This window comes from Rhinolophus sinicus, chromosome 11 (assembly GCF_057876585.1).
Source record: "Rhinolophus sinicus isolate RSI-liver-muscle chromosome 11, RSI-T2T, whole genome shotgun sequence".
NCBI classification, from domain to species: Eukaryota; Metazoa; Chordata; class Mammalia; order Chiroptera; family Rhinolophidae; genus Rhinolophus; species Rhinolophus sinicus.
This window is the reverse complement of record NC_142511.1, coordinates 10,506,804-10,518,828: the sequence shown is the minus strand read 5'-3', so window position 1 is coordinate 10,518,828 and position 12,025 is coordinate 10,506,804. Positions and strand designations below refer to the sequence as shown.

General features: G+C 38.2%; 1 protein-coding gene across 1 annotated transcript in view; it reads left to right on the top strand.

Moving 5' to 3' along the window:
- Positions 1-498: 498 nt before the first annotated feature.
- Positions 499-12,025, top strand: part of ACBD6 (acyl-CoA binding domain containing 6) — a 142,345-nt gene continuing 130,818 nt past the window's right edge. The window contains exons 1-3 of the mRNA XM_019733268.3: positions 499-1,324; positions 8,080-8,144; positions 10,784-10,880. Coding sequence (XP_019588827.2) covers positions 1,103-1,324; positions 8,080-8,144; positions 10,784-10,880 — 384 coding nt within the window. The 5' untranslated portion in view covers positions 499-1,102. The remainder of the gene's footprint in view (positions 1,325-8,079; positions 8,145-10,783; positions 10,881-12,025) is intronic.

Sequence of the window (12,025 nt, the reverse complement as noted above, 5' to 3'; positions counted from 1 at the left end):
AAAAGCGAAGGGTTCTTAACAGTAAAAAGTACATTCTTGGTACGAATCAATCTTGTATTCGCAGCCTCCGGGTTGGTCTGAGATGGTAATCCTGCAGAGGACTGATCTGGAAAAAGGATGTCAGGTGGTCTGCTAAGTGAATCTTCATTCCTTAGTGCTTGGGGGGTAATCAGAGGGTTACCTGGAGGTTTGATGTATATCCAGACATTGACACAGGACTAAAAAATTCCTAAGTTTCCGTTTCCAGGCTAGTTAAAACAAGCACAGAACTATTTCCTCATAACTCAACCTACTTGATTTTAATCTAGCAGTTTGACTATCGTGACTTCATTTCATAGTGATAGATGCCATTACATATGCCTCGAGACACTCTCGAACAACAGATGCAGGGTTCTGAGACCTTTCTGGGGGGGCCTGGGACACACAATTCGGGAGGCGTGGGCTCGGGCGGAACCTTCCTCCTCAGCTTCGTGTTTCCGGGACTCCGCTCCTACCGCTACACTATCAAATCGAAGGCCTCCTTCCCCCACTCCCGGTGGCCTATCCCGACAAGGGGTTCCGGAGTTGTGACTCGTGATTTCAAAATAAACGATTAACGGACACCCCCAACGGCAGAACAGTCTCTCCATGCAGAGCGCCACCAGCGCAGACCTACGAACTCTCCTCTGAGGACGGCGCCTAACGTAGGGCCGCGCTCGCCATCCCCACCACCGCAGCGCGCAGCCGGGCGCGTGCTCGTGCGCGCACGCCGCGCGCGCTCCCGTCGCCCCGCCCCTGCCGCCCACCGCCCCTCTCCAGGACTCCCAGACCCGTTCGCGGTTGGAGGGTTCTCGGACGACCCCGAGCGCACAGTGAGCCCCCGGAACCCGGATCAGGCAGGTCAACGGGGGAGAGCGGGAGAGCGTAGCAGAATCTGCCCTGCACGCCCAGGGAGAAGGAGGAAGGAGGCAGAGTTAGGTGAGGGAGCGCGGAGTAAGTGAGCTGGGGACAGACGCCAGCTCGGGTTCAGGACCCAGACTGGTCTGGCCGGCCCCCAAGCCGGTGTTACACCCCCCATCTGTAGAAGACAGAGCGGACACATTGACGGATCGGATAAGGGCATATGGCCTCTTCATTCCTGTCCGCTGGGGCCACCACGGGTGACAGCAGCGGAGAGATGAGTTCTGGGGACGACTCCTGTGATGTGGATTCCCTCCAGAGCCCCGAGACCGAGGCGTCCAAGAGATTGACAGAGCAGTTTGAGAAGGCTGCAGCCCACCTCCAAAGCCTGATTCACGTGGCCAGCAGGGAGCAGCTTTTGTACCTGTATGCCAGGTACAAGCAGGTAAAGTCGCAGGGAAGGGGTGGATGGGGAGAGCGACAGGAGGCCTTTTCAACAGAAACTAATTGTAAACATGCTTGGTTAATGGTTGTGTGTGTGTGTGTGTGTGTGTGTGTGTGTGTGTGTGCGTGCGCGCGCGCGCGCGCCCGCTGTTTTGTTTTAATTAGCCCCTAAGAATTAGCATCATTCTGGACTTGGAAAAGACCAGTCTGCTATCCTAGTCATGATGTTTACCTGGACACTGAATGACAGTTTTTCTGTCTTCTCTGACTTGCGCAAGTGACCTTGTACTTAACGCTTTCACCAGCTTTAGAACCTTTACAAATTTAGGATAAAATAAGATTTGTCATTCACTCTTGCCAAAGGGCTCTAGGGGCGTAAATATCGTAATGTTAAAAAAATGTTTTGAGATCCAAGAGAATGATGTGATTATAATTAAAAGGGTGATATGATACAAAATAAAGTATTACTACTTTTATTATTGTGATTTTTTTTTTAACCCTAATTATCTTAGATTTATGTTTTGGCTGAATGTGCTTCTGTCTGTTAGATACAATGATAAACATTTTAGAGCTAGTAAACACCAGATGAAATAATGCCCTTCTTTTACAGAAAAGGAAAGGGATGCCCAAAGAGAGTAGATGAATTGCCTAGGGTCATACCGATAGTAAGAATTAGAACTAGCTTGTAGCTCCTTGACTCTGACAAGGCCCTGAACTTTACCTGGAAATATGGAAATAAAAATAATAATGTCATGTAAGATGTGTTTAATTTTTCCTTTAAAGAATCATTGGGTTAGGTACCAGAAGGAAAATTAATTGCTTTATCATCAACAAATACTTGTTCAGCATCTTTTATGTGCAAAACACTTGGGTGTTATGCCTACAGGGAATGCAGAGAAGCAAAAGCATCATGATAATCTGCCTTGAAGAGACTTACAAAGTGATTTGAATCTAGATTTAAACACTGAAAAATTGTTGACAAAGTTAAGTAACAGTTCAGGAAAACTCCAGCTCTTTGGAGCACTGGAAGCAATGAAGTGCTGAATAATAGCCTGTTTAATTTTATTAATTTTTTAAAAACTCTTGTTTTGCTTTTTGATATCTATTTCCCCCTGTATTCTTAAAAAAAAAAAAAAAAAAGTTGTGGTGTCCCTCTGTATTTCTAAACTGAATATGCTGAGTAGAGATGAATCTTCTTTTGAAGATTGATGAATGTCAATTATGAATATCAGTTAAAGTGACCTGAGAGATATAATTTCGGTACAGATGGTATAAATCATAGTTTTGAATGTAAATTGTCCCTTAATTGGCCTTGGAATTTGCTTTCTTGCAAAAGTTCTGGATATCTATTTTCTCTTCAGTCATTCACATTAAATGACATTAAAGTGAGACGTCTGATTATTTAACAAGAATTCATTGAGCATTGTGCTAGGACTTGTTACATGTCTGACTGATGATTTTCTGGGCAGTATAAGACTAATTTTCTCCAAGTTACCTATAGAAAATTCTTTTTCTTTCTAGGACATACCTTTATTTATTGATATTAGTATCATCTTTATTAAGCATCTGATTTCCAAGTCATCAGTGAATTAGAATCACCTGTCAGCTGGCAATCATTATGTTTCAAGTACACTCACTTCATCCAGATAGTCTGGAAGAGGTGTGTCCCTCACCTTTTCAAGAACTTGACATTAGAGTGTTTAGAGATATTCTGTATCTGGAAAATAAAATTCTTCATTATTAGAGAATAAGATTATGCTTATTTACATATGACATTGGGGTACAGTTTTCATCAATCTCTTCTAACTATTTTTTTTAACAGAATTCTGAAACTGTGTCAAAAATAGCATCTTTGATAGAATAGTAAAGTTGAAAGTCCAACGTAATTTTTGTAGCTGGATGAGATAAGGTTGTCAGCAGGAAGATGGTACAAGTAAGCTGAGATACAATTTTTTTTTTCCTTAGGCAGAGCCCTAAACTTACCTAATATAATAGCTCTTTTAGTGATCCATAATCATTTTACTGAAGTTTCAAAGCTATCACACCAATTAAAAAACATTTTTTATTTTGTCCTCTGAGCATTAACCTACAATCTCTCAGCAAAAGATAACTGACCCCTGTGAAAACTATCAATGAAAATTTCAAACTCCAGTTGGCTTCATTTAATAGGAGCCTTTAGCATAGGACAAATGAGGCTATTTAGCATGTCCTCCTGGGTTTTAACCTGGGTACACTTGATTCACTGGCATTTGCCATTGGCAACCTTTGTTGAAATATTCTGTTTGAAGGTCACTGGATATATCACATGTATATCAGAACATAATTTATTTATTTATTTTTTACCCTAAAAGTAGTAATTATTGCTTTTTGCCATAAATATTTATTTAGATTTAACCATATGTTTATCAAGGTCTTTGGTCATCATTGCTTCACTCATCCGAGAGAGAGAGAGAGAGAGAGAGAGAGAGAGAGAGAGAGAGAGAGAGAGAGAGAGAGAACATAATTTAGATGCTATGTTAAAGTGGTACATTTTATAGCGCTACTTTATAGCTTATGATTCATTAATGATTTGCAAACTTGCTCATGATGTCCTAAAATCCTGTAGTTTTATTTTCTCAATCTTTTCTGGATCCAGAACTATTCTTTGAATTTGGGAATACAAAAGCTTCTGTGTCATTTGGGATACAGAGTCAGCTGCTGAATGTTTATTTTCAGCTTACATAATGGTCTGGAGGTAGGTGACTATGGCTGGTAGTGTGGTTCTGCTTCATGAGCTCATCCAGGGGCTTTCTTTTTCTATCTTGTAGCTCAGCCATTCCCTAAAAGCAGCAGTTCTCAAATTATGGTCTAGGGATCCCAGAGAATGCCTGAGACTTTCTCAAGGGATCTGTCAGGTCAAACTGTTTTCAAAATAATGCCAAAATAGTATTTGCCTTTTTCTATGCTGTATGGGGGATAAAACTGCTGATACAAATGATTCCAGGCACTGACAGTAAACTGTACTAGTAGTCATATTTCTTTACCACCGTGTCCTCAGAGTTTAAAAAAAAAAAAGCCAGTTTCACTTAAAAATGTCTTTGATGAAGCAGTAAAAATTAATGATTTTTATTAAATATTAACTCTTGAGTTCAAGTCTTTTTAATATTGTATATGATGAAATGGGGGGTACACACAAAGTACTTCTGCGACACACTGAATTATATTGGGTATTTTGAGGAAAAGCACTGTGTAATTTTTGAGTTGCCAGCTAAACTATCCACTTTTATTAAACATCATTTTTACTTAATAGAACAACTCACAGATAAACTGCTTGTTTGGATTTGAGTATTTGGCAGACAGTTTCTTGAAAATGGATGAAGTGAGCCTATCACTTTAAGGAAAACAACTGATGGAATTTGTTGCCAATGGTAACATTTGAACCTTCAAGTGAAAATTAGAAGTTTGGAAAATCTACCTGCTATATGAGATTGACAGCATCCTAATACTTAAACACTTTTTTGATGAGATTAGTGGTGATTTTAATGATTGTAAACTTTTGCTACTGTCAACATTTGGAAGGTCTGCATAGTTCAGTGAACCATATTTTCCAAATATTGCATGGAATGATGTTACAAATTATGTGTGGGTAAAAGATCCATTCAAAGTGGAAATCAGACCAATGGATTTTAATGTAACAGCATGAAAAGTTCATTGATATGATTTTAGATTCCAATTGCAACTGACCTTAAAGAAACTACCACTTGTTGAGTTTTGGTGTGGTACCAAAGAAAAATATCCAAAATTATCTGAAAATGCTACTATAATACTTCTTTCTTTTCTATAGTGTATCCGTGTGAAGCTGAATTTTCTTCATATAGTTTCAACCAAAGCAACATGATGCAATAGATTGAATGCAGAAGTAGATGTGAGAATATATTAAGGCAGATGTTAAAAGATTTGCAAAATGTAAAACAACATCACTTTTTTCACTAAATTTCTTTTCTGCTTTACACTATATAGTTGTTTTTCATAAAATTTTGTTATTTATGTTAACATGTAATGAGTTTATTATTTTTAAATGAATTAATACATATTTTAAATTGTTTTAATTTCTAACATGGTAACTATCAATAGATATGACCCACATAAACAAAAATTCGTTGGGATCGCATTTACTACGAGTATAAAGGGATCATAAAAACAAAAAGTTTGAGAACTGCTGCCCTAAGATCTCTTTCCATGGCCAGAGATGGCTCACCATTTCCACACGCATAGGCAAAGGGAAAGAAAGATATTTATATCACTTTCCCACACATTCAATCCCCTGAGCCTGGGCAGAAGGTTCATCAGCTGGATGACCATATATTTGGCTGAGAATTCTATTACTGTAGCAGAAATGGAGACTAGATATTGGTATTTGTTTCTGCCACTTGCTGATGTCTGGTTAAAAAACAAAAATAGGGGGCCGGCCCGGTGGCTCAGGCGGTTAGAGCTCCGTGCTCCTAACTCCGAAGGCTGCCGGTTCGATTCCCACATGGGCCAGTGGGCTCTCAACCACAAGGTTGCCAGTTCAATTCCTCGAGTCCCGCAAGGGATGGTGGGCTCTGCCCCCTGCAACTAAGATTGAACACGGCACCTTGAGCTGAGCTGCCTCCCGGATGGCTCAGTTGTTGGTTGGAGCGCGGGCTCTCAACCACAAGGTTGCCAGTTCAATTCCTTGAGTCCCGCAAGGGATGGTGGGCAGCGCCCCCTGCAACTAAAATTGAACACGGCACCTTGAGCTGAGCTGCCGCTGAGCTCCCGGATGGCTCAGTTGGTTGGAGCCTGTCCTCTCAACCACAAGGTTGCCGGTTCGACTCCCGCAAGGGATGGTGGGCTGCGCCCCCTGCAACTAGCAACGGCAACTGGACCTGGAGCTGAGCTGCGCCCTCCACAACTAAGACTGAAAGAACAACAACTTGAAGCTGAACAGAACCCCCCACAACTAAGACTGAAAGGACAACAATTTGACCATTGTTCCCCAATAAAGTCCTGTTCCCCTAAAAAAAAAAAAAAACCAAACATGATATTATGAAAAAAAAAAAAATAGTAATACCTGCTATTTTTATGATGTCTGATAGTTAATCTCATTTCATATTTCTATCCCTGCAATAGTTCAGGTGACTGTGGAGATGCCAGAAGTGAAGCCTCGATTCTGTATAATACGTAAAGGTGAATGTTATAGTAAAGGAATATTGGACTTTGGAGGCAAACAGTCCTGCATTCAAATCCTGACTACTGATTAGGATTTACTAACGTGTGAACTGTGACAACCCTCCTCAGCTTCTCTATACTCGTTTATAAGAGGAATTCGTCGTGAGAAACCTAACAGGATTCTTGTGTGGCTCATTTGACATAACATAGGTGAAGCTTTTGTTCAGCAAATGCAGCTCCTGCTCTCTCACTCTCCCCCATGTCCTTTCACAGCAGGGTTGCTCCTGTGGAAGTGTACCTTTTAATACCCATCAGATTAATTGTGATTCATTGCTAAGCAAATGTTACAGAGGGTAATCATTATGATTTCAGAAATGGATGCGATCATTGTGGCCTGAAAGGGTTCTCAGAATCAGTACCTTGAGTAGGAGGTGTAGCATTTTGAAAAGCTGAGGGTAGAAGAGAAGGCATTTCAGGTGAGGGGAATAACACTGAGCAAAACTCAGAATAGGAATCCCTAAGGCAGTGAGTAGACCATCAGCTTGATTGTAGCAAAATTCAAGTGTAAAACAATAATAGGAGGCAGTGGGAAGGTCCCCAAAACGTAGATTGGGGTCAGATTGGGGTATTTACCATTAGGGAAAGCAGGTGTTTTGTTGAACGCATGTCTAACATATTCATTCTATATTCAACAAACATTTTTTACTACCTTAATTAGGCACTATATCAGTTGCAATGATTAAGAACGGTTTCTTAGAAGCTGTGTTCTAATAGAAAGATGAGACTTGACACAAAACTTGCTAACACAAAACGTGAAAAGTGATGTCACAGATTGTATCTGTATCATACAGAGTAAGTGCTATGAGAGTTCATCGGAAAGGGAGATTTTAGCAGTGGGAATCAGGGACTGTATAGTGAATTCTGTACCTGTATGAATTTCATTTATGCTTATTCACAATGAAGGTAATTATTGTATATTTTAACTGGATTAAAAATAAGTATTGACCATAAGCAAGAGAAAATTAAAGATAGAATTTGTATTGTTGGGAAACCCTTAAAATTTTTTGCACAGCTTTCAACATCTGAATTTATATTGATTAGTTTCATAATAGGACACTTTAAATATAGTATGTTTTATCCTGAGGGAGATAAAATGCTATAGTGTTATGACAATCAACATAAATAAGCAATATTATGAATTCTGATAAATTACTTTCAAGCTTGTTTATTACATGTTTCAAAATTCTTCTATATTATAAATGGTAATAAGGATTGTATAATCCATAGTTGTAATTTGTCATGTATATAATTTGTTTATTAACTTAGGAATGCAATTGTTTGTCACCCATATTTTTTAATATATTACATTGTTAAATAACAGTTGTTTTATGCAGTAGCCAAGCAGCCTGTATTCAGTTTGTTTTTTTGTTTGCTTTTGCAAAAAAATGTTAAATTTTTTATTCCATGTAGATGTAAATATTATCTAATCTGTAGTTACTAAGTATGCATAATAATTTTGAAAATAAAAAGTTTCTCTGGCATTTCTTTGAAAAATAAATTCTTGATTTCTCCCCCTTCATTTAGGTCAAAGTTGGAAATTGCAATACTGCTAAACCAAGCTTCTTTGATTTTGAAGGAAAGCAAAAATGGTAAGAAATTCTTGGAACCTAATGAGGTTGTTGGAAATGGTTTAGGTATTTAAGAATTAGAGTAGTGAGCAGATTAAAGAATTATTTTTATATTAATCTCTCTGCTGTAGACTGCTAAGAGCAGGCAATTGAAAGAGAGATTAAAAGCGGATTCCGCTTTTAGCTAAGTCTCCTAAAGGATTCTTACGCCATGATGTTGGTATGTAAGGAGTTCACAACAGACGTACATTCCTTACATAAGAAAGCTTCTTAGGGACCATACAGCTACTGCTGCTGGCGATTTTCCTTTCCTAACATACAGCCCCATAGGACACCTCTTCTTCCTCTGGAGGGATCTTTGGAAGAAGGCCAGGGGAATAAGAAAGGGGGAGAGCAGGGTAAACCCGCATTTCTTCCTCTTCTGTCCCGCCCCAGTTTTATCTCCTCATCTGTCGTGCTCTTCTGCTCCTTGCCCCACCCCACCACCGTGAAGAAGTACTTATCATAACCTCTTGGGAAGAAGGAAGAAAATCAGATGCTGAGTCGACTTCTTTCCTGAATACATAAAAAGATTATGCCCTCCCCAATTAATTCAAAAGTTCCCTCTTACCATATGAGGCCTTAGTTCCTTACCTTGTCTAAGTGAAAAAAGATAAATTGCACATAGTTGAGGACCTTAATTATAGCAAGAAGGACTTTGAAGCATCAGCCCTGGAATTAAATGTATAGAGGGTAAGGTTTAAAAAACATGAAATATGGTTGTAAAGAGAAGTGCTAAAAATGGATTTTAACTTTTCATTCTAGAGCAGTGCTGCTCAAAATGTGGTCCCCTGGATAAGTTGCCTGTTGATGAACTGCTTGTTACTAAGCTGTAAGGAGATGCAGAGCTTGAACCTGAACGTGAATCAGTTATAGCATTAAGCACACTGTTTTGTTCAGCTGACTTGTGTGTGTGTGTGTAGGACGTTCTTAGTGAATAAAGCGGTGCTTTGATTTTCATTCTGGCACAAGCTCTCTTTGCTGATGATAACAAGTAGTCCTCTGGCACTTTATTACTATTGTAGAGAATACCTGAGGGAACTTCTGTTGTGAGTTTTCTGTTGTAATTTATGAAGTTTCATAACTTCACCATTATTTTTCACTATAGTCGCCTGTTTTTTCGTTGTTTTTGACAATTTAAAAAAGTTTAGGTTTTACAACCATTATGAAAATATTGCAGGTAAGAATCATCATTGCATGCTAAAAGCATTAAATGAAAAGCTACTGGGGTACAATACTTACACAGTCCTACCCACAGTTTACTTATTAATTACAAAGAAGAAAACTGGAGTTACTGCTTTCACCAAGTTCTCAATCTTATCATTGATGATGAGATAAAATGATAACAGGTGCCCCCAGACATGATGCATTGTAAAAAGTCATGTCACCCCTATATTACTCTTGACAAAATATTTAACCTAATACTAATCATGAGTAGTAGTTTTTAGCATGAACACTCTGTAGTTGAGGAAACAATCAGACAAATCCAAATTGAGGGATGTTTTATAAATATCATGGAAGAAGCTAAGCATATATGAAACAACGCTAAGCATATATGAAACTCAACACTGAATCTCGATTGGCATCTGGTCTGGGAGAAGGAAGCAATAGAGGATATTGGGAAATCAGGAAAATTTGAATGTTGACTATATATTTTTGTAATAGTGTTAATGTTAAGTGTCCTCACTTTGATAATATGTTGATATGTTTAGGGATAAAGTGTAGGATGGATACAAGGAACTCTCAAGAGATTCAGTAAAGATCAATTTAAAAATCCTCAGTAAGATGCTATATTCATCATAGGAGCAAGAAGGTAGTAGAAAACACTCTGGGACTGAGTTCTCTTTTACAGTGGATCAGCGCATCTCTTTCCTGGTTGGAAGTAGAAAGAATTGGCAGGGAAAAACCAAGAAGGAGCCTGTCCCGGCGCCTTGCAGAAAAGAAAAGGATGACCTAGACGGGGCTTGGTACTAAAATATGACTCTTGGTATTTATACCACAAGAAGACCCTACCTTCTTACTCATCAGTATTCTGTCCTCACCTGCCCTCACTTTGGTCCCTGCCCTAAGGAACCACTGCTAGCAGCTTACAGATGAGATAACAGCAGAAGGGGAAGGTGTATTTCTCACATCTTAAATAACAAGTTTGAAGCATTTTCTCAGGGAATATTGTTTTGTGTGATGATTAGTTTCCATATTACTGAAATGCCATAAGCACAGTTAATTCATAAGATGGGAACTACTTTTATTGGTTTGTAGGTCAGACATTTTGAAAAGGGGTGAAAGTTGGGTTTGGGGGAGTTATAAAATCTTAGACATTACAATGGTTTGTGGTCTTCCAAAGTTCAACAGGTATGTAATATATCTGGATTTTTAATATTTTATGGGGGAGGGTGATCAAGAAAAACACTGAAAAGGCCCCTTAGGTGGAGTGATGAGGTGTGTGTTGCTGTAGACCAATGTAAACACAAAAAGAGAGGACTACTCATCTATGGCTTATTATATGTACATTCCCAGCCAGTAAAATGCGTATGTCTGTTTTTTTAATAATAAACAGGAATATGTGGGTAGTGTTACTTACACAGTTAATGATGCATCATGTTGGATGTTCTGTACTATAGGGAAGCATGGAAAGCACTTGGTAATTCAAGCCGGAGCCAAGCAATGCAGGAGTATGTTGCAGCAGTTAAAAGCTTAGACCCAGGTTGGAATCCTCAGGTAAGACTTAATGATCATAAATAATACTTTCCAAAACCATATCATCTTTCTCTCAAGTAAAGGTTTAAATCTAAGCTTCGGCTTAAGTAACATTCTTAAAGTTGTATTTTCTCACATCAAAAGATTATAAACTTCCTGCCGTATTTATCTATCTAAAAATACTATTGCTTAAATATTAACCAGCTACTGATACTGAGACCATCTCTGAACTGTAGAGAATTTTAAAAAGTAAAACGATAATCTCAATCATGTAAAAATTCAACTTAGTGCAGAATTTGAGCATTTAACATGAGATCATGATTTTGAAAAATGGTAGGTTTCTCTTTTTTTTTTTTTTTAATAAGCACCTTCTGTGCAAAATGCTTCTTGATAAGGATAAAATAAATAATACATGTTTCTTCCTCTATGTCGTTTAAAATATATTAGAGAAGATAAAACATACTAAATGTGATAATTGTATGAAACAATAACAACCAAGTGCCAGGGAATCCAGTGGAAGGAGAGATTACTTTGGACTTTGGGGGCTTTGGATATTATTCACTTAAATGTACCCTCTTTTTCTAGTATGCTTATTGGAGAACATCTAGAAAGAATTTAATAAAGGTGGGGTTGCTGTTTTTTTTTTGTTTTTTTAATGTTAAAACTATGGTTGACGGGTTTCAGTGGGATAAAGGCTGGATCAGTACCATGTCAAAAATACAAATTGAATACATTTCTTTTCAATAAAAATATTTAGGCCAAACTTTTCAGTGGTGAATTAATTCAGCAATTTTCCATGTTTTTTTGGAAATAACTAAGTTACTTCACGGGTACATATTTATTATCAGTATGGAGGAATTTTGTTCCATGAATCATGGAACCTTAAAGAGTATATATTATAACATAAAATTGTATCTTAATTGAATACAAAGTGGGAAGAGATAAGCAACGTAGGATATCTTCAATGACGTGACTGCCTTTTCGAAGTAATTGAAATATTTCCTGAGATTTTTTTTATGTGCATGAGTATTCAGTCTCAGAAATAGTCCATTTTATTAGTGTCTTTTATAAAACATCAAGTTTGCATGCAACAATGTATTATCAAAGTCCTAAGAATTTAAAATCTTAAATTCCGCAGTCAAAACAGGTGCCCCTCTGAGCTGAAC